Here is a 21,303-nt window from a genome sequence, read left to right on the forward strand (position 1 = left end):
GATCCAGCTCATAGATGAGAAAGCTGGTGCCCAGAGAGGTTTAGAAACTTGCCCCAAGTGCCCCAGCGAGGAGTGGTAGAACTGGGATTTGAATCCGGACCCTCGGACTCTCAAGCCTGGGCTTCTTACTAGCATACACTTTGTGGATGTCTTATATCCTATCCACGTTGGAACCTGAAAATTAGAACTGAATTAAAGAAAGAAAGCAATCTGAGAGGGAATCTCAGGTTTCCTTCACCTTAATTTCAGATTAGCCCTTAATCGGCTGTGGTTTTAAATGCTTTGGCTTACAAGGAGAGATTTGGGGGTGAGGTGGAGCCCAGCATCATGAGCTGGGGGGTTCAAATCCTGGCTCTGACAGTCTCCTGGCGTCACAAACATAGGCAAGCTATTCAGCCTCGAGTTACCTCCGTTCCCTCATCTTTGAAGTGCGGACGCCACCGCATCTACTTCGGTGGCGTTGACGAGAAGAATCGAACCCCCGTTTGCAAAGCGCTTCACGTGATGCCTGCACTTGGGAAGTTCTTGAAAACGAGCCATTAGGAGGCTGGACTCTGAGAGCTGACGACTGGATGTGGAACCCCAGCTCCTGAGCAGAGTGCAATCGTACGACCTTCAGGGAATTGCTTAACTAACTTCTCCTTGCCTCTGTTTTCCTATCTGTAAAATGGGGACACAAATATTACCCAGCGCCAACGGTCAGCGTGAGCATTTGAAGGGGTAACAGCGAGGCTGCCCCTGCTCTGAGCAGGGCCGTCTGACCCTGCACCTGCACTGCGCCGACAGCCACAGCCTCCTGAAATTCTGTGCTCTGCTCCCCTCGCTCTAGTACCAGCCCTGCCTCTGAGCTCGCAGAGCCATCTAGAACAATATTCATAATCACACTAATATGAACAACTTCTAACATTTATATCATGGTGGTTACGAGCACAGGCCATGGCATTAAACTACCTGGATTCGAATCCCGAGTGCATAGCTGTGTGACCTTAGGCAAATCGCTTTACTTCTCTGTGCCTCAGTTTCTTAGTCTGTAGAATGGGGATAATAATGGCATTCTTGCCAAGCCTTCCCAAGAGGCTTATTGGGAAATTTAAATGAGGTAATGCGTGTAAGGCATGAGGAACAGTTCCTGGCCTCTGTGGAGGAGAGCAAGGGGAGAGCAAGGCAGTGTTATTCCTCTGTGCCCAGGGGACACTGCCAGCCATGAGAGTAGGAGTAATTGGTCGTAGCGTGCTCATCGTGGGCTCCTGGAGCGTCTGGATCAGACCTTGCTCCTTTCCTCCACAGCACCAGGTGCTGAGGGTGGAGCCATGATGATCCCAGTGTGGCAGCTGGGGAATCTGGTGGCCGCCCATGTGCTCTGACCTGGGCAGCCAGGACAGGGGGACCTGCGTCCCCTTTGCAGCTCTTACCTCGCAGCCTTTGGCCATGGCGAAGCCCCCTCCCAGGAGAAGAATGATGTTCCAAGGCACCGTGTCCTGAACCTTTTTCCACGTCAGCAAGGGTTCTGTCTCTTCATTGGAAGCTGGGTGGAGAGAAGGCACTTAGCCTGAAGGTGGGACATGGGTACCCCCCGGGGGCAGAGGAGGACCTAAAACACACCCAGGATACTCATTCTGGGGAAGGGTCACCAGCCCCTGCAGCCCCATCTTTGTGGGGACACCTGAGGGGTGGGTCTCCCAGAAACCACAGTCTGGCTTCTGATGTAGGAGCTTCAGGGAAAAACCCCTCGAGAACCAGGAAGGGCTTCTGCTCCATTCAGAATGAAAATAATTGTCATGGCTCCCAGAGCGTGAAAACCTCCTGGAACCGGGCACCCCACCTCCGCGCAGGACATCCTTTCAATGTCCCAAAACCCCTTCTGGGGCAGTGCAGGTTTCATCCTCATTTACAATAGAAAAGTCTCTCTTTGTCATTGAATGTGTACAGAGAGGGGAAAAGTGGAAGGAAATTCAGGAAAAGAGAAACGCGGTGTATCTTTGGTTCATGGGATCGTGGGAGGATTTTATTTCCTCAAAAGCAGCAGTGTCGGGCGCCTGGGTGGCTCAGTGGGTTAAGCCATTGCCTTTGGCTCAGGTCATGATCTCAGGGTCCTGGGATCGAGTCCCGCATCGGGCTCTCTGCTCAGCAGGGAGCCTGCTTCCCTCTCTCTCTCTCTCTGCCTGCCTCTCTGCCTACTTGTGATCTCTCTCTGTCAAATAAATAAATAAAATCTTAAAAAAAAAAAAAAACAAGCAGCAGTGTCTGCGAGCAGGGGTTAGAACAGGACGCAGCAAATGTCCGTAAAGGGGGAGGGGGTGGACACTCCAGGCTCTGCCAGCCTCTGTGGAACCAGGAGGCCACATAGGGTGGGAGCAGCCACAGAAAGGACACGCGTGAGCAGGCATGGCATCCAGGGAACCCTACTCACCAAGGTGGGGTTGCATTTGGCCTGCAGGCTGGTTTGCTACCCTGTGTTTGGGAGCATAGGCCTGGAGACAGACCCTGCTTGGGTGTTGGCTCACTGCATGCCCTTGAACGTGACCTTGCCTGTCTGAGCCCCCATTTCCTCGGCCGACCTGTGGCACAGAAACAGCCCCTGGAGGGTCCCCTGAACACTGATGAGGCGACAAGAGCTGGTGATGGAGAAGGACACGGTCCTGTTCGGCTCACAGCCAGATCCCCGCATCACTGCCCGGCACCCGGCGTGTACTCCAAAACGCTTGTCCACTAATGTGATGTAAGATGTGTCCCGATGCCTGCAGCAGGGCGAACACTCTTGAAATGGAACCATCCTTGTAGGCGGCCATCAGGGAGGCCGAGAGGACAGGTCTGGCTCATGCATGGTGGTGCCCTCCTCCCCAGGACAATTCCTGGTCACACAACCACTGACACTTTGTTTCTCCTTCTCAGCTTTTTCCAAATTTCGTTATCTAAGATGAAAGCTGGAAGATGTCGGATGGCTCAGCTCTCCGCCTTTAGGCAAGAAAGTATTATTTCATTAAAGAGGCAGGCAAGGTCTGAAAAAGTAAAGGGACTTGCCACACATAGGAGAAGGCCCCGACCATGGGTTTAACATCACGCAGATTAAATGAGCGATGTGGTGAGTGCTGATGAGGCCACCTGCCCCATGATAGGCACGGATTGTGCCTTGGCTCGGATTGTCTTCATGATGTTCCCGTCCGACCACACCCTTGTGGCTGTTTCCTAAAAGCAGAGCGTCTCACTATGGGAATCTCACACTTCTAGCCCTGCTTTGTGCCAGCGAGCTGTCTGAGCAGTGGCTAGAAAACACAGGCTCTGAAGTTGAACTAGATTCGAATCCAAGCTCTGCCCTTCGGCTGTGGGGTGTGAGCTCGTGACTACTTCCCTGAGCCTCAGTGTCCTTATCTGTAAAAGGGAGCAACTGTAGCTCCTCAGAGACCCACTGGGGAAAGGAAACCGGTCCCTGGGGGCAAAGGGATCAGCTCTGGATGTAGGCCAGATCAAGTCCTTGGTTATTCATTTCACAAATATATATTGAGGACCTATCACATGTCAAGCACCCCTCTAGGCAGTGTGGATTCTAAAGTGGCCAAAACAGACACAATCCCTCCTCCTGGAGAACTTATATTTCCAATCAGGGAGGCAGGGGAGAAACCAGTAAATATATAATGTCAGGAAATATAATATGTTAGGAAGGAAAGAAAATAGGGTAGAAGGGTGGAGAGTGACAAGGCAGGGATGCTTTTCTGGGTAGTGTAGTCAGGGAAGGCTTCTCTGGGGAGGTGACATTAGATGGAGTCTGCGTACAGTGATGCGAGTGAGCCACAGGACATCGGGAGGAAGAGGTTGGTGGACAGAGAGGAAATGGAAATCGTCACTGTCCTCATCCCGACCATCAGCCACAGACACACTGCCAACCAAAGAGGAAGCATTGCCTCGATACTTGGTGAGTGACGTAAAGGGACAGAAGTGCAAGTGTGACTTCCACCCAGAGAGGAATGGAAGACAGAGGGTACAGTAAGAAAATCAGGTTGGCCTGGATGCCTGGGTTCTACCCCTGTCTCTGTTTAGCGAGCTGTGTGACCTTGATCGAGTCACTTTCTCTCCATGGAAACTGGCCACTCTCTCAGGCTCTGTGTAAGTCCTGCGTGCGAGAACGCATCATTTCAGCCCAGTCCGCGCGGGCCCACGGATGGCCGAAGGACAGGCGGTGCTCCCAGAGGCCGCCCTCTCCCCACCCACCAGGCAACACCCGAAACCCCAGCCCAAAGACCTCTCGGCTGAAGTGGCGAGCTGCACCCCACGGGCAGACCAGACCCAGCTCCCAGACGTGTTCTTGTGCGCCTGTTGCTGCTGGCCCACACAGGTTTCTCAGTTCAGATTCGTGGCCAACATTTAAAATCAGGGAGATTGCATACAATTTTTTTGTTTCTCTTGAAAACCAAGCAAATCTGGCAAAACTAGCCTTGCTCTCCTGCATGGTGACACTCGGTGGAAACTGAGTCACAGCTGCCCTGTTTTTTACAGGCTTTTGGCTTGCCAGTTTTCCATAGACCCCACGACGCAAGGGGAGTGCCCTGATGCGGAGGCTCTTGCCAGTCACGAGCCCTCTCAGCGGCTGTTTTCCTTGAACATTGTTCTGTTTCCACAAGGCAAAAGGAAAGCCGGTGGGGAGGGTCGTGTCTCACAAAACACCTTTTCCTGCACCCACTCTGCCACACCCAATCCTCTTCCCTTCCTGTGGGCATTTGAGTTTGCAACTTCTGTTCTATGAAACTACTCAAGCCAGGGGTGAGGAATGTCTAAGGGACACGTTCATTCTCGAAGTGGGAAAGCAAGGCCCAGACAACCTAGGAACTCACTCAGGGTCACCCAGCAAGTCAGTAACATGGCTGGGATACCGGACACGGACAGCTCAGGCCCTCCCCACAGCCCCAGCCAAGAGGAAGCCCCCGGCTTTCCAGGTGACGGAACCACGGACAGGACCCGATCAAGGGCAGCCGATCCCCAGGCTGGCCGGACATCTAGGAGGTGACCTGGTGGGAGGGCTGCCCAAATACCACGCCAGACCAAGCAGATTCTTCCTCTCAGCAGTACCCATGGGAGGTAGGGAGACAGCAGGTGCACAGACGTATAGCGAAAGATCAAGGGACAGAGGGCAAGCGAGGCTGTTGGGCTACAGGGGGGGCAGGAGCCGGCCAGAAGTGATGGGGGTAGCGGGCAGCCACTGTGGGAGGTGAGCCGGGAGAAGGTGGACATTACGACAGAGAGGACATGCTAAGGGAGCCCAAGTTCTAAAAGAAAAGCAGGAACTATAAAGAGGCCAAAGCTTATAAGCGGTAGAAAGTATGGAGAGGCCAAGACATGGGCCCCAGAGTGCGTGATGAAGGCCAGCGGGAAGCCAGACAGACGAGCAGAGACAGATCCTGCCCCGGCTACGGAGTCTTTGCCCACAGCTCCTGGGACCCAGGATTCGCTCAATGGCGATAACCATTCCTGGAGCCCTGTGATACCGTCTCCCTGCTGCCCCTCGTGTTCTGCCCCGTGCTCAGACCCCCTCCTCCACTGCGGAGCTAACCTGCCTGTGACTCGAGATGAGGATCCTATTTCTGACTCCTGGTATGGAGCTCATCCCACTGGCCCAGCTGGAGCACAGGCTCTGTCCTCAGAGGTAGGGGGCCGTGCCTTGTCCTGACAGACACCTGCTGGGAGCCCAGTGGGGGCACAAGCTGGCCATTAAAGGCCAGACTGCAGAGGTGTGGTTGAGGGGGCTCAGTGATCCTTTTAAACCGACCTGGGACGCCGCCCCTAGGCTGTTTGTGCCTCCGTCCCCACCACTTCCTATCAGGTTCAACCTGGCTGGAGATTTGCAGGTCTGACCCTTTAGGCATTGGAGTCAGAATGGCAACTCCTGTCTTGGACCCAGGGGCCGCACGGTTTTTCTATAAAAGCATCAGCTGGTAAATATTTTGGGTTTTGTGAGCCAAAGGGCAAAACTAAGGCTACTGTGTAGGTACTGATGTAACTAACTAAATAAATAAATGTCCACAAATTTCTTATTGAAGAAATACACTTTATTTATGGACACGGAAATCTGAGTTTCATGGACTGTTCCTGTGTCATGAGATATTTTTCTTTTGATTCTTTTCAACCATTAAAAAATGTAAAAGCAAGGGGCACCTGGGTGGCTCAGTGGGTTAAGCCTCTTCAGCTCGGGTCATGGTCTCAGGGTCCTGGGATCGAGCCCCACATCGGGCTCTCTGCCTGCCTCTCTGTCTACTTGTGATCTCTGTCTGCCAAATAAATAAGTAAAATCTTAAAAAAAAAAAAAATGTAAAAGCTCTCCTTCGCTCACGGGCTGTACCAAGAGACAGCAAGCTGGATTTGGCCGACTCTGGTTGCTAACTCCAGCCCTGGACTGCAGCCCCAAGTGCCCAGACCAGGTAAGGCCTCAGACAGAGAAAAGGGAAGAAGCGGGACCTCATGGTTAGTGCGGTGGGGTTCGGGTCCCAGGCGTGGGCCCTGAGTCACAGCCTCACGGAGCCCACGGAGACCCCAGCCTTGACACCTTACCTTTAAAGTCAAACCACCACTTGAAAGAGGGCCTTTGGGATGGGAAGAAGAACAAGATGATGACAATGGCAACTCCGGTCACAGCGTCAGAAAGAAACCTATAATGACAAAGCCCCAAAGCACATGACCCAGGGCTTCGCAGCAGGCCGCAGGTTCGGCGGATTTGCAAATGAGGATTTGTGGGTGGGAATTAAGCGCTTGCTGGGAAGGAGGCATTGTTGGATACCAGAATATTATCCTGCCTGCGTTCAGCCTGGATCCAACAGGCCGGATGGTGAAGCCCTCTCTGCCCACGGCTCCCTGAGGCTCTTTGAGGTCACTGGAGACAAAGGCTTATCCTCCTAGGAAGACACACGGAACCACAGAGGGAAGAATTCGGAGCGCCACCAAATATGGGATCTGTGAAACTCCCTCGGATCACCAGAACCAGGGCCGCTCTAAGAGTCTGTCTGCATTTGTTCAACTTCTGCTTGCCTTCCTCCTGCGACGGGCAGCTTACTACTCAGAGATGCAGCCCATTTGCACCAGCAGAACACAGATGGAGGCCGCCTCACAGCCCCTCAAAATCTAATTACCGCCTCTCAAGGATCCACTGTGTGCCTTGCAGAGACATTAAGCTCACAGAAGTCTCAGTAACAGCCTTCTGGGGCAGGCAGCTTCCATCTCAGATGAGGATTCTGAGGCTCAATGAGCAGAAGCAACTTGCTCAAGGCCAGGCCACGGTCCATGCAGGAGACAGGCACTGAACCCAGATTTGTCTGGCTCCCAACTCAATGAAGCATAGAGCCAGATGTCCACAAAAGCCCTTTCAGCCCACACATTGGGGAAGAAGAGCATTCAAAAGGCCACGACACTGGAAAAGATGGTCAGTATCACCGTATTAGAGAAACAGAAACCCCAGGCTAACGGAGTATCGTTTGTCTGCTAACAGGCAAGACTTGAATACTGGGGACATTGGAAAACACACTGATGGTGTGAAAAGAAACTGGTTTAACCCTCTGGAGGGCAGCTGGCCACATGTTTCCATCCTTTACACGTGAATGCCTCCTGATTCAGTTATTGTACTTCTAGGAAGGTATCCTCGGGAAAACCCGGCTCTTGTACACAGATTATGTGTAGGGATATTCCATACGGATCAGAAGCAAAAAATGGGAGCTTTTTAGTACAGACATATGTAAATAACTTGTGTACAATAATACATATATAATAGTATATCGAGAATGAAATACCCTGATTCTGTTTTTTTAAAGATAAAAGATAATATCAATCTTTATGCATTGACATAGAAGTACCACCAAGATATTTTGTAAATCAAAAGAAAAGTTTTTATTTGGAGTATCAGACCCATCCAAAAGGAATTGATTAAATCGGTTAAGACGCTGTCATTCTGTAGAATACTATGGAGGGTTTAAAAAGAATAAAGTAGGTCAGGAATAGTAAGTTGTCCGTGATTATTATTATACTGTCTAATTTTTGTAACATGTATACGTGTGTGTATGTATCTATCAGATCTGTTGGACAACAAACTTTTAATTGTGACTTTTCCTATTTCAATTCAGCATTATTTGAATTTTTTATGAGTATGCATAACTTTTCTAATTAAACAAAAAAGAAAAAGGCAGATTATAAATAGTGTCTCCTACCATCACATTTCTGTTAAAAATTCTTCTGTTTAGATAGGTTTCTTTTTAGCTAGTTTACATGTACTCTTACAGTTAGCTTTATCGAAATATAATTAACATGCAATAAAATGCACCCATTTAAAGGATATGGGTTACATTTTGGCTAATGTAGACAGGCTTGTAACGACCCATGGGATTGAGATGTAGGACAGTTCCCGGACAGGCATTTTTAAGTCAGGAAAGATGTGTCCTCAGAATTGGAGACTGAGTTTCTGGGTGATTTTTACCTTCTTTGTCTTGTTGGAATGTTTACAACACCCAGTTTCCACTTGAAAAAAAAAAATAAGGTATCTTCATTTTGGAAAAATAAGATAATGGTAGTAAAAGCCACTCCTCTTGGCTCCATGAAATGACGTTGCTTCTTTCTCATAATAGCCTGCATGAGATCAGAACCTTACATCCTCCCTTTTACTGGGGGGAGCCTGAGACTCCAAGAGCACTACACTCTGCGAGTACCGAGCTGTATGGGTCTCCCATTATATTTCTACCGGATGGAGCTGATGGGAACCACCAGATCTCACTGAAGCCAGAGGACATATTTTTTCTGTTTCTGGCACATCTAATCATGTTTCTGGCACACCGGAATCTGACACGGTCACCCACTCGCTCTTTCTTAAAAGGCTCCCCAATCTTGGTCTTTGCTCGTTTGTTGCTCCCCGTTTTTCCGCCTACCTCACTGCCTGCTTCTTCCATTTCTCCCCTCCGCCCGGCTCCCAGATGTATGGGGAGTCTTTTACACTCTCCTTTGCAGTATTTGAAAGACCTATTTGATGTGACAAGTCTAATGCAAGCCCAGAATCGGATTGTTGATAACCACCCACAGCCCAGCCTCCTAAAGGATGGTCTTATGGGGGCACCTGGGTGGCTCAGTGGGTTAAAGCCTCTGCCTTCGGCTCCGGTCATGATCTCAGGGTCCTGGGATGGAGCCCCGCATCAGGCTCTCTGCTCAGTGGGGAGCCTGCTTCCCTCCCGTCCCCCGTCTCTCTGCCTACTTGTGATCTCTGTCTGTCAAATAAATGAATAAAATCTTAAAAAAAAAAAAAAAAAGAATGTTCTTCTCCAACCAACCACCATCCATGCAGGTGCTCTGTCCCTCGTGCCCCAAATCTACTGGGTAGCACATGCTATCATTTCTAACTTTCCAACAGACCTTGACGGCTGCCTGTCCAAAGCTACCACTCTGACGCATGCCAGCAAGGCCTTTCCCTTAGACGAGGCCTCAGTGAACATCTTCTGTAACGGGCCACACAGTGAATGCTCTTGACTTTGCAGGCCATATGGTCTCTGTCCTGACTCAGCTTTGATGTTGCAATAGGAAAGCAGCTGTGGATGATTCATAAATGAACAGGTGTGGCTGAGTTCCCACAAACCTTTATTTGTAGACACGGACTTTTGAATTTCATATAATTTTCAGGGGTCACAAATATTATTTGTCTTTTGATTTTTAGCCGTTTAAAAAGATCAAAGCCGTTCAAAAACAAGTGCTGGGCCAGATTTGGCCCAGGAGTCTTAGTTTACCAGCCCTGTCCTAGATGACAGGGGACCATCTAGATGGTGTCAGAGCTCCTACCTGTTTCCCCCAATCCATCCCCTAATAAGTAGAGCTAATATTTTATTGAGTTCTTCCCATGTGCTCTTCTAATCACTTGACATGAACTAACTCACTGATCCTTGGACCATTCCAAAGACAATACCATTTAACAGATGAGAAAACAGAGGCACAGAGCCTCCCACACAGAAAAGAGCAAATGTTTTACGTGTCCAACAAGACTCTCCAGGATCTGGGTCTTTCCTGCCCTTTCAGCCACGTCTTGCTGACTCTCCTCCCTTCCTGCAGCGCCTCGGTCACACTGGGCTTCTTTCAGTTCTCCAAAGGTGCTAAATTGAGTTCCTGCCTCCTGCTCTCAGGAGAACTTGGAGCAGATCTCCAGAGCTTCTCTCTACTTCTCTCAGCTTTACTTCCTCCCAGAATCACCCAAAGTCTATGCCCCTGCCCGTTCTTCCAGAATATATCCCTCTTGCTCGCTCTTTCTTTGCACTCATTACCAATCTGCAGGGGTTTGCTGTTGAACTAATTGCTTTTGTCTGTGTCCCCAGCATCGAGCACAATGTGGAGCACATAAGAGGTGCTCAGTAAATGTTGACCGATTGAACGATAAAACTAAGAGTGAATGAATGAATAGATGGAAGGACTAAAACTAATAGTGAATGAATGAATGAATGGAAGGACAGATGAAGGAGGTGCTCAGGGGTGCGTCATTTACAAGTGCAAGAGCTGGCATGAACCCAGTTTTGCTTCATTCCAAAGGCAAAGCTCCTATCACATGAGAACCCAAAATGTTTTATCATCTGAACCTAAACTTTTTTGAGGGTAAAGGAAGGAGCTATTTATAGCCCCACGGGACCAAGGGTGTATACCCAGCACAGCCCCTCCAGCAGCACAGCCCCTCCAGCTCCAGATGGCCCATCCCAAAATCATCCTTATTGGGCTCCACCCCCCACCTCGGTCCCCCAAGTCTCACCCAGGGGTGAAGAAGCTGGCCCAGCCAGGGATGAACTTCGGATCCCGGGAGAAGAGGAGGATGGCGAACATGCAGAAAAGGGTGAACACGGCCTGTTCAGCAAACCTGTGGCACAGACAGGCAGGCACGGTGCTGATGGTGGGTTCTGGGCGGACCACAGCATGGGAAGGCCTGGGGCTGTTGCCTGCTGGCTGTGACCCTGCCCCAGGTCTGCCTCTGAGAAGCTTCGAGAAGTAATCCACTCCCCAGAGTGAGGGGAAGGGGATCCTGGGGTGTAAGGGAGTCCTGTCCAGGGGTTGCCACACTCCCCCAGGCTCCTTCTGGAGCATCGGTCACCACCTTCCCACCCCGCCCCCAGGTTATTTATATCATGCCCACCCAGAATTTCCCAAGGTCTTAAGGAGAATCACCAGAGAGAAAGAAAAAGCAAAGCAGAGGTGCAGTCAGAAAAGCAGGAAAGAAAGAAAGCAGCCAGACAGAAACAGAGGTAGGCAAGAGAGAGAGGAAGAGCTGTACATGCAGAGGAAGATGGTGCACAGAGGGGGGAGATAGACAGGGAGAGGGGCAGACACACAGAATCCCCAAATGTTGGAATAAAGATCTACCCAATGTGCCCATTCCACAGACTGGGGAGCAGAGCCCAGAGAGGGTTAGTGCTTTGCCCTCGACATAGGGGTTAGTGGCAGGACCAGCTCTTGGGTGCAGACCTCCTGACCCCTAGTATTTTCACCAAATGGGAACTGTACTCTGAAAAAGGTCCCGAAAGCTGCCCGAGGTAGTGCTGGGTATCCCGTGTGCCAAGAGGGAAAGAATGCATTAGCTGGAAGGACAGGAGGTTCCCCCCCACCAACTCTACCCCGAGGGGCTTTCTGGTCCTCAGGGTGTTTCCCCCAGCACCAGGCCAAGAGGCTGACTGTGTAAGACACCCCCCTACCCTCCATCTCTAGGCTTCTAGGCCATCGTCCTGAAATTCCCCCTGACATCAGCCTCCAGGGGTCCAGGCCAGGAGATAGGTCTCCGGAAGGTCTATGCTGGGTTCTCTCCCCACCCCAGGAACCCCCGTACCACGCACTTGATGGGCCCCAGGTTCTGGAATTCCTCCCGAATCACGGCGCGAGCCCTGTCTTCTGCGTCAGTTTTGATCTCAGATTTCTTCTTCCTCCAGCCCCTGAAACAGACAGTAGGGAGGTGAGGAGGGGTGGCCCCAAGTATGACTAACTCCTTAACTCCTCCCCCCGACCCCCACCCACTAGCCAAGCCTCATTATCTCTGTTCTGGAGACCTCTATAGTCTGCTGCTGAGTGGTTGGCTCCCTGACTGTGTCTTCCCTTTCAAAAATCTGTTCTTCCCACCAATAGCCTTGGTGGTCTTTTAAAAATGTGAGTCTGATCCTAAGACTCCCAGGCTTATAATTCTTTAGAGGATCAAACAGGTACCTGAATAAACTAATGGGACAAAATAGGAGGTCCAGAAATAGACTGGAGACTTAGTTTATGATCAAGTCGGTGTCTCAGGTTGGTATGGAAAAGATGAGCTATTCAGTTGGTTGTGTCGAACATATAGATCAATGGGATGGAGTTGGGAATCCAGAAATAAATCCAGACTTCCATGTTCAGTTGGGGTTTGGCAAGGGTACCGAGCTCATTCAAGGCAGGAAAAAACAGTCTTTTAACCTATGATGCTAGGACAACTGGATAGCTACATGCAAAAGAATGAATGGGAACCCCTACCTCAAACCATATAAAATTTTTTTTTAACTCAAAATGGATCAGACCTAAATATAAGGGTTCGATGTATAAAATTCTTAGAAGAAAACATAGGGGCAAATTTTTCTGGCCTTGGATTAGGCAACTATTTCTTAGAATCAAAATCTCAAGCAGCCAAAGATAGATAAATCAGACTTTGTCACATTTTAATACTTTTGTGTGTCCTAAATAGCACTGGACAGCTGCGTAGCCATCGGGAACAAAAAAATGAAGTTGGATCCAAACCTCACATTGCACCCTAAGGCCAAACTCCAAACAGGTAAAAGATTTCAGTGGAAAAACAAAACAAAACAAAAAACCCTAGATAAAAATATGTGATTTTTTTTTTTACAACTCCTGTAATGGGAAAATCTTTTTAACTGTGCTTGAAAATTCAGAAGCCCCGTGAGAAGGATTGAGAATAAGCACTAATCTTATATGTGTAAAGAGTACTAGACATCAATAAGACCAAGATCAATACTCATTTTGAAAAATGTACAAAGGATATAAACACAGTTTAAGAAGCCACAAGAAAGAAAACACCAGTGGATTTTATGAAGATAGGGAAGATTTCATGTTGCCCCTCAGTAAGAAAAGTTGCTCTATATGACTTTTAGTAAAATGAATGCAAATTATTTTTCTCTTATCAGATTGGCAAAAATCCACCACTGCAGGGAAGCAGACACTCAGATCCATTATAAATGGGAGAACAAATTCATACAAATCCTAGGGAGGATTATCAAGTATCTATTAAAAGGAAAAGGGGTTTTTTCTCTGACCAGAATGGAAATTTACCTTACAAAAATATGTGCGAATATATGAAATCATATCTGTCTGGTAGACTAGTCACCAGAAAATATACTCTACCTGCCTGTATTTATTTCAGGGAACTCTGGAAGATTACACAGGAAACCTGTTTTGCGGGAAGTAGTGGGTGAATGGGTAAATGAAAGCACGGTTGGGAAGAAGAATTCTCACTATATACCTCTGTGCATCATTTTGATTTTTAAACCAAGTGTATGTGTTGCTTATCCAAATTAAAACAATGACAACAACAAAATAATATATTTTTTAAAAAATCCTCACAATGACTCTTTTGTATAAAGATCAAATTCTGCTAAGACCCTCAGTGATCTAGCCCAGGGTTTTTCAACCTTGAAACTATTAACCTATTGGGACAGGATCTTTCTCTGTTGTAGGCTGGGATCATTCCTTGCTGCAGGAGGCTGAATGTTTAGAAGCATCCCTGACATTCACTCTTTAGATGCCAGTAGTAATTCCTCGGTTGTGACAACCACAATGTCTATAGATATTACTGAACGTCCCCTGGGACAAAATCATTCCCAGGTGAAAACTCCTGCCTCATTCCCTGCCCTCATCTCCCACAAATCTCCCTTATCTCCTGAACTCGGTCACTTGAACCTTTCAGTTGCAGAACAACTCTTGCTACCTCCAGCCTCAGGACCTTTGCACTTACTGTTCTATCTGCTTAGAATGCTCTTCGTCATGCCCATTTCCTCCGCTCTCTTTACTGACTTGTCTATTCATTCTTCAGATCCCAGTTCAAAAGTCCCTTCCCCAAGGAAGCTCTCCTGACCTCCCATTTAGGTGGGAGCCCTCCAGGGCACAGCATCAAATCTCACTGTCTTTTCCTTCACAGCACTTGTGACTGTGCTGTGAAGGCATTCCTGTTGCACTTGGCTGCTCCCTGTCTGTCTTCCCCACCTTGAGTGTGAACTGCCCAAGGGCAGGGACGGTCTCTGCCTTGCCCACTGGTACGTGCTCAACACCCGTAACCGTGGCAGGCACACGGTGGGTGCTCATCGGATATTTGCTGAGTGAAGATGGTGCCGTAACATTGGCCTGAAACGTCTCTGTTACCCAGAAACCCGTCTGTCACTGAACTTCCCTCCACCTGCATTTCCTCCATCCTCTCGTGGCTGAGTTCTGTGGAAGCTTATTAGATTGAAACAGGTAGACTGGAAAGACAGGCTCTATTTCCAGCTCAGTCCTGGGCAGTTGACATACCGTGTCTTGTTCAGCATTTACTTCAGCTGTAGCTAATTTTAGCCCCAACCTACGAGGGAGGACATGAAGCCTCAGGGAGGTTACCAAATTGCTCAAGATCATGTGGAAGCGTGATTTGGATTCTGGTCCATCTGAGTCCAAGGTCAGGACTTGTTTCTCTGGGCGAATGTGGGCTTTGAACCCTGAGTTTCTGCTCTAAGGGGTACTGGAAGGCATGTGAGTCAAGGAACACCATGATCAGAGCCTTTCTAGTCTCAAACATTTTCACATCTCTTTGGTCCAGAGTAACTTTGACTGGTTTCATTTTACAGATGAGCAAATTAAGGCCCAGAGAGAGGAGAGGGAATGACAGCCCTGGGCTGTCACTCCTATGTTAGGATGTCCCCAACTCCAGGTGTTTGTAACCTTTCTTCACAAACACCCCCATATCCACATACCTGGCTCATATTTGCTTAATACTTTCCTCCAATTAGATGCATCATTTCAATTTAAAAAATGTATGTAAACAGAAAACTTTATATCGCCCCCATAAGTGGAAAACAAGAATCACTTGCCATAAAAAAAAAACTAATCGTAAAAATAAAAATACAAAAGCAAAGTAATTATCACACTCTGGTTAGACACCATCGTTGACTCACGTCTCTGGAACTGACGCTTGCTCTGTGTTTAAAAAGCTGATTTGGGAAAGTTGGAGGGGTTAGTACGGCTCTTCTATTACCCAACTGAGACCTGCTGCATTCTACGAGAGTTGATAAAGGATTCTTTTTCTCACCCTCTGCATTGATGTTATTTAATAGTTTGTCCTCATTGCCACCCCAGGTTATCTCCTATACCAGCACCCCATCCAATGGGAGACAGTGTTTCCCTCTCCTCTGGTAGGAATGTTTCTCTTACTCAACGGACAGGGCTGTCACTAATTACCAATGACGGCTGATATTAATGGAGAGCCTGGGTGTCGCAGGGAGGTCCCACTACTCATAACCCTCACATCCCTGGGAGGTGAGGTCTACTCTAGTCACCGCATGAGAAGGTAACATGAAATTATCAGGACAATCCTTGGGTTCGGTAGGAGGAAACTCCGCTCTACCCAACGAGAAGGAAGCCAAATTCCAGTTGGGCTCAAAGCTCAAAAGTAAGCATGAGGGGTACCTCAGGGTCATTCCCCCGTACAGGAAGGAGATCCACAGCCAGCCCACCAACAGGAACAGCACCATGAGAGGGAAGGCGAAAATGAACCAGGAGCCGAAATTCACCACATCGCACTGTGGGAAGAAACTGGAGAAGGGGTGGGGGGCGGAGATGAGAGCCAGCCAAGGTCAGCCACACCATGTATACTGTATACATACCGGGAGCTATTTCTTAGCTAGAACACCGAGGTTTATATACAGAAACTAGTGTGTACTTAATATTAGCAGTGGCATTGAAGGCATTTCAAGTTTTTTCCCTACATTTTTCTGAATGTTCTGTAATGTCCCTACATAATCAGAGTAAAATAATAAAATGTATTTGGGAAGTGAAGGCCAAGGGGGACACTCAGGACAGCCGTTCCCCCACCTCCCCACGCTCCTGGCTAGAGAATCAGAACCCCGTATTACTTGGCATTCATTTTAAATCCCCCTCTTTCTAGACCAGAAGGTCCAAGCTTAGGCAATTAAATGTTGCATGTGATTTGCATATGCTTTGCATGTAATTGACTCCAAATCCTTTGCATTTGATATTTTTACTTATACCTCCAGCATTTTTTCCTTAATTTCTTTTCGAGTCGGAACAAAGTCCTGCTCGCATCAGGGTGGGCAGGCAGCCTGAAAACCCTCTAACAGCACCCGGCCCTCTCTCTGCCCCATTCCTCCCTATCCCCCAACTCGACATCTGCCCGGAAAGCCCCAGAGCCCACATCTTTCCTGTTCAGCCCTGCTCCAGCTTCACCCTCCTGGCTGACTGGCCCTTTGCTGGTACTTCCTTCTAACTGAGGACACTAAGGAGCCAAACCCAGGTAGTCCCCACGTCTCAAGCAGGACCATCTTGGGTTCTGGTTTTTCAGTCCTTCAGCAAAAAAACACAACAAAGATGAAAGGACAACAAAGGTGTGCAGTGGGCTTAAGTCAGTCGGGGAAATACTGATGCCTGGCCCCCATCCACGTCTCCAGAGTCAGGATCTCTGCCCCGGAGACCCGGGCAGATTTTTCTCACCCTCCCGACTGACTCTAACTTGCTCCCATGACTGAGATCACTGGCTTCTCACATCAACTTGGAAAATCAAAAGATTTTAGAACCTGAGAATACAGTGGAGGATTAAAGTTTCAGAATCAGCTCAGGAGGTAAGACTCAGGTGTACTTAGAATTTCTCATGAAGATCACTTTGATTAAAAGTGATAGCGAACCAGCTCTCGGGATGACAGCTTTCCTCCATCATCCTAGGAAGTGCTCGATTCTTCGGTTGACTAACAGGTAAAGAGTTGACCAGCACCTGGGGCCATGTTGCATAGTAAATACTTCTGCTGCGTTGTTTGCTCAGGGCTTACATCCACGTTCGTATGGACTAAGTGCACATATGGTACATTTTCACTACAAAGGAATCCTAGAATCCCCACCTCTCAGAATCCTGGCCACTGAAAATCTTAGGAACAGAATCTTGAAATACTGGAATCGTTTATGTCTTCAAACTAAGAGGTTTGGGATAATGGAATTGACAATCATGCTGTCTGAGAATCTTTCTCTTTTATTCTCCCGCCCCGATGGACAGACTCCCAGACACTGTTTGAATAGGCATCAACACTGGGGACACTTGAGCTCCTGGCAAGCCCACCCCATAGCTGGCCTAGGCACCTGGTTGCAAAGCTTCTCCCGGGACCTCACAGCCACAGATCAAAGCCGCTAGCTGGGGATCGTCTTCAGAGCAGACGGCATCACATCATGGCATCCTTTGCTCCCAGCTCTCCACTGACTCCCCATCTCACCGCACTGGCAGGGAAAGCTGAGGTCCTGACGCCGTACCTTATCTCCTCCCACACTTCCCTTTGCCTTCGGCGCCCCAGCCTCTCTGGTCTTTGTGCTGCTGCCGTAGAACAGGCTATCCCCTGTCCGGAATGCGCTTCCCTCCAGTGCTTGCACAGATTCTAGGTCTCAGATGCCAGCCTATTAGAGAGGTCCCACATCCTTGACCAGCCTACATAAAACAGCACCCACTCCTGTCCTTTCCACACCCTCGCGCTGTTTTGTTTCATTTGGTAACTTATCACACCGACATATTATGTATCCCTTTTCCTTGATGGCTTGTCTCCCCCACCAAAATGGAACTTCCCCCGGGCAGGCACTTTGCTGGGTTTGTACCCTGCTGGGCCCCCAGAGCCTGACCAAGAGGAGGTATCCAGTACAGGTTTCCCCAGCGTGGAAGGGAGAGGGGGAGGGGTGGGAGCAGGAGGAACCCCAGGGCTGGGTGGAGGACACCTGCTTTTACCTCTTGAGCTGGCCCAGCAGGATGAGGTTGGGGGCCGTGCCCGTGAGGGTGGCAGTGCCCCCAATGCTGGCCGAGTAGGGGATGGAGATGAGGAAGCCCTTCCAGATGTTTCTGCGATATTCCTCCTCCTTCTTGCAGTCTGCTAGAAGGTCCAATGGAGCCTCGGCCTCAGGGCAGTCTTTGCTTTAAACAAACCCAGAGAGAAGCCGTTCAGAACACATTCAGAATTCCTGGCGTCATGGGGAAACACACCAGGTAGGCTGGGAGAACTAAGGGGTCTTCCTGGAAGGCAGCTCAGCACCAGCATCGAAAGCCTCTAAAGATGTGCAAACTTCCAGCTCAGGGGCTCTGGGCAGGTGCCTCGGGCGTGGGTGTGAGTTCGCATCCAACCGACCATGGTTTATATCGAAAACAACCAGAATCCCCATCAAAAAGGGTTTGGCTGGATAAAAATGATCCTCATTTTAGAGGAAACACCAACAGGGCTATTAAAAAACGATCATCTAGGGGCACCTGGGTGGCTCAGTGGGTTAAAGCCTCTGCCTTCGGCTCAGGTCATGATCTCAGGGTCCTGGGATCGAGCCCCGCATCGGGCTCTCTGCTTGGCGGGGAACCTGCTTCCTCCTCTCTCTCTGCCTGCCTCTCTGCCTACTTGTGATTTCTGTCTGTCAAATAAATAAATAAAATCTTTAAAAAAAATGATGATCTAGACAGATGTTCATTAAGGTGAGAGAGACCCATTAGGTAAAGGGGAAAAGGGTCAGTAACTGCGCTACTTAATTTTTTTTCTTTAAAAAATATTCACATATTTTATGAACAGATGAATATGAAGAAAAACTTAGAATGGTACACACAAAGTTGTTTGGGTGCCTTTCTTGGGAGTGGAAATATAGATTTTTTTTTCCTTCTTTTTTTTTTCTTTGTATTTTCTGGGTCTTTCTGGGGCAATTTAAAGAGTATGGGGGAAGAATGAAATTAAGAATTAAGTCTATAATTAAAAGCTAGTGACATTGCCGTAAATTTATTGAGGAGAAAAAATGTTCCCTACATTCCGTTAAGAGAGACAGCAGGTTACAGAAGAGCATATACAGCATTATCCAAGTTTTTATTTTACAAATGCATTTATGTACACAGAGGGGTATCCAGAAATTGTCTAGAATAGTGTTCACTTAACTGTTTTGGGAGTGAGATGCTGGGTACATTTTTCTTTTTGTTTAAGAGTATTCTTTTAAATTGTGCAATTATAAAATTTTTGTAAGTGAATGAAATTAAGAATTGGCCTTGTATAACAAATTGATTTTTTTTATTTTTTTAGGGAATCAAAGATACTTCAAATATCTTCTGGCCTTAACTGCTCCATGAGCGGCCCCTTATCTGGAAGGCAACTGGGATATGATTTGGGGTCTAAAAGGAAGACAAGGACTGAAAGTCACTGCCTGTCTTCTCTGGCAGGAAATGTGGGCTCCCCCAGACCTGGGGCCCCAACCGGACCGAGCATCACAACGAGGATGAGAGAGCAAGGGGCCTGAGGGCTCATCTAGTGCAAGCCCCTCTTCATTTAGTTGGGGAAACTGACCCCCAGAGAGGAGACTTTCATTCCAATGGACATAGAATCTCCACCCAATGGCTGCGGTTTGCCTTCAGTGGACACGGAGCTCTAGAGAACGAGGACTGGGTCTTTTCCACTAGATTCAACACGAGCTCTGTGTGGCCAGATGGCCCAAGTAGAGTCCTGTATTGTGCAGTAGTGAGTGGCTGAGCCAATCCCAGACACCATATCTCAAAACCGGACTAAAAGCACCCAGACAGAGTGCCAGGAAGGAGTAGAGACCGTGGAATAAGACAATCAGACATAAGATCATGTCCCTTCTCTGCTAAAAGCCTTCACCGGATCCCATGTCATTCAAAGTCAAGGCTACCTCAATGGCCTCTGAGGTCCCTCATGCTCTGTCCCTCCACCACCACCTCGCACCACACAAGCAATTTCTCTGACCTCAATTCTTCCCATCCACTCACTCAGCTCCAACCATACTGGCTTCCTGGCTGCTCCGGACTCTCAGGACCTTTGCACCTGCTGGATCCTCTGCAGAAAACACTCTTCCCAAAGATCCCCCCGGGCCCTTCACCTCCTACAGGTGTTTGCTTAAGGGGGACCTTCTTAGAGAGGCCTTTCCTGACCACTCATTTTAAAACTGCCTTCTCACACCCCACAGGCCCCTTCCTTAGCCTTCATTCCTGCTCTGTTCTCCTGCATAGCTCTCACCAACCATCGGACATACGGTGTACTTTACTCTGTGTTTGTTTCTTATCACTGAGACGTGAACTCCACAAGGGCAGGATTTTTGTGGGCTGCTGCACCCGTGGCAGTGCCTGGCTCATCGCAAGCTGTGTGTAAGTATTTGCGGAATGAATGAAACGGACCTGATGCCCAGCAATGCCTTGAGCAGGTGACTTGACTTGCTGCTGTGTCATCATCCAAGGTAACAATACCCTGAAAAACAAGCACTCCCACCTGGGCAGGTAGGGCCCGGCATGACCCATGCTGCTCAACATTATCTCATCACACCTCAAAATCACCCTCTGTGGTGGGTTCCGCTATCGTGTCCAGCTGGTGGGGGAAACTAACAGAGGCTCAGAGAGATCAAGTGACTTGTCCAAATCACACAGCCGCTAAGCGGCAGAGCTGGGTTCAAAGTCAGGTCTGCGGGGTTCCAAACCCCAAGATCTTAACCACGCTGCCAAATACAAAGGACACCGGCCACTAAACGTGGCGTCAGTGTGAAGATGCTTCCTAAGCCACACAAGTGTGAAGGGCTGGGATGGTCCCCTTAGGATGCTTTTGTCTTTAGAGGCTCTGGATGCCTGTCTGCGTGCGTTCTCCTCCCTGACTGTCGTGTAGTTTGAGCGCTCCTGTTCCTCTGGACCCTCCATTCAGATCCTCCTTACCAGAGGGACTGCATGTGCTCCCCTGCCCTTGCTATCCACATGTGCGTTTTTTAAGGAGGCTGGGTACGTCCATGCCCAAGCCAAAGGGATGGGTGGTAGACATCTGGGCATTAGGTCATTTGGAGAAAAATCTGGGGGTGGGGGAGGATTGCTTGCTGCACTGGATTCTTGTTCGTCATCTCCTTGGGTCAAGCACTGACTCCTCCATCAATGGTACCAGGAACTCACTCTTCTGGGCTGGCCAGAAATTGCATCTCCGTGGGCACGGGGTGCAGGCCGTTCCTGCGCACAGCAGCTAGGAGGAAAGAGCATAATGTCTTTAGTGTAACGTAACGGGATGGAGGGGAGTGTTCCTATCCTCGGGTTTAGATAAATCCCTTCATCTC

The 21,303-nt window shown here is 48.8% G+C and overlaps 1 protein-coding gene across 3 annotated transcripts in view; it reads right to left on the reverse strand.

Annotated features, from left to right (window-relative positions):
• The window catches only part of SLC13A3 (solute carrier family 13 member 3), a 76,584-nt gene that overhangs the window by 13,871 nt on the left and 41,410 nt on the right, over positions 1–21,303 (reverse strand). For all 3 annotated transcript variants that reach the window (XM_045981046.1, XM_045981048.1, XM_045981047.1), the window contains exons 4-10: positions 21,146–21,212; positions 17,972–18,154; positions 15,664–15,789; positions 11,814–11,909; positions 10,742–10,846; positions 6,538–6,635; positions 1,413–1,525 (exon numbers count right to left, since the gene is read on the reverse strand). In XM_045981046.1, coding sequence (XP_045837002.1) covers positions 1,413–1,525; positions 6,538–6,635; positions 10,742–10,846; positions 11,814–11,909; positions 15,664–15,789; positions 17,972–18,154; positions 21,146–21,212 — 788 coding nt within the window. The remainder of the gene's footprint in view (positions 1–1,412; positions 1,526–6,537; positions 6,636–10,741; positions 10,847–11,813; positions 11,910–15,663; positions 15,790–17,971; positions 18,155–21,145; positions 21,213–21,303) is intronic.

The sequence above is a fragment of the Meles meles genome, chromosome 16 (assembly GCF_922984935.1).
Source record: "Meles meles chromosome 16, mMelMel3.1 paternal haplotype, whole genome shotgun sequence".
In the NCBI taxonomy this organism is placed as follows: domain Eukaryota; kingdom Metazoa; phylum Chordata; class Mammalia; order Carnivora; family Mustelidae; genus Meles; species Meles meles.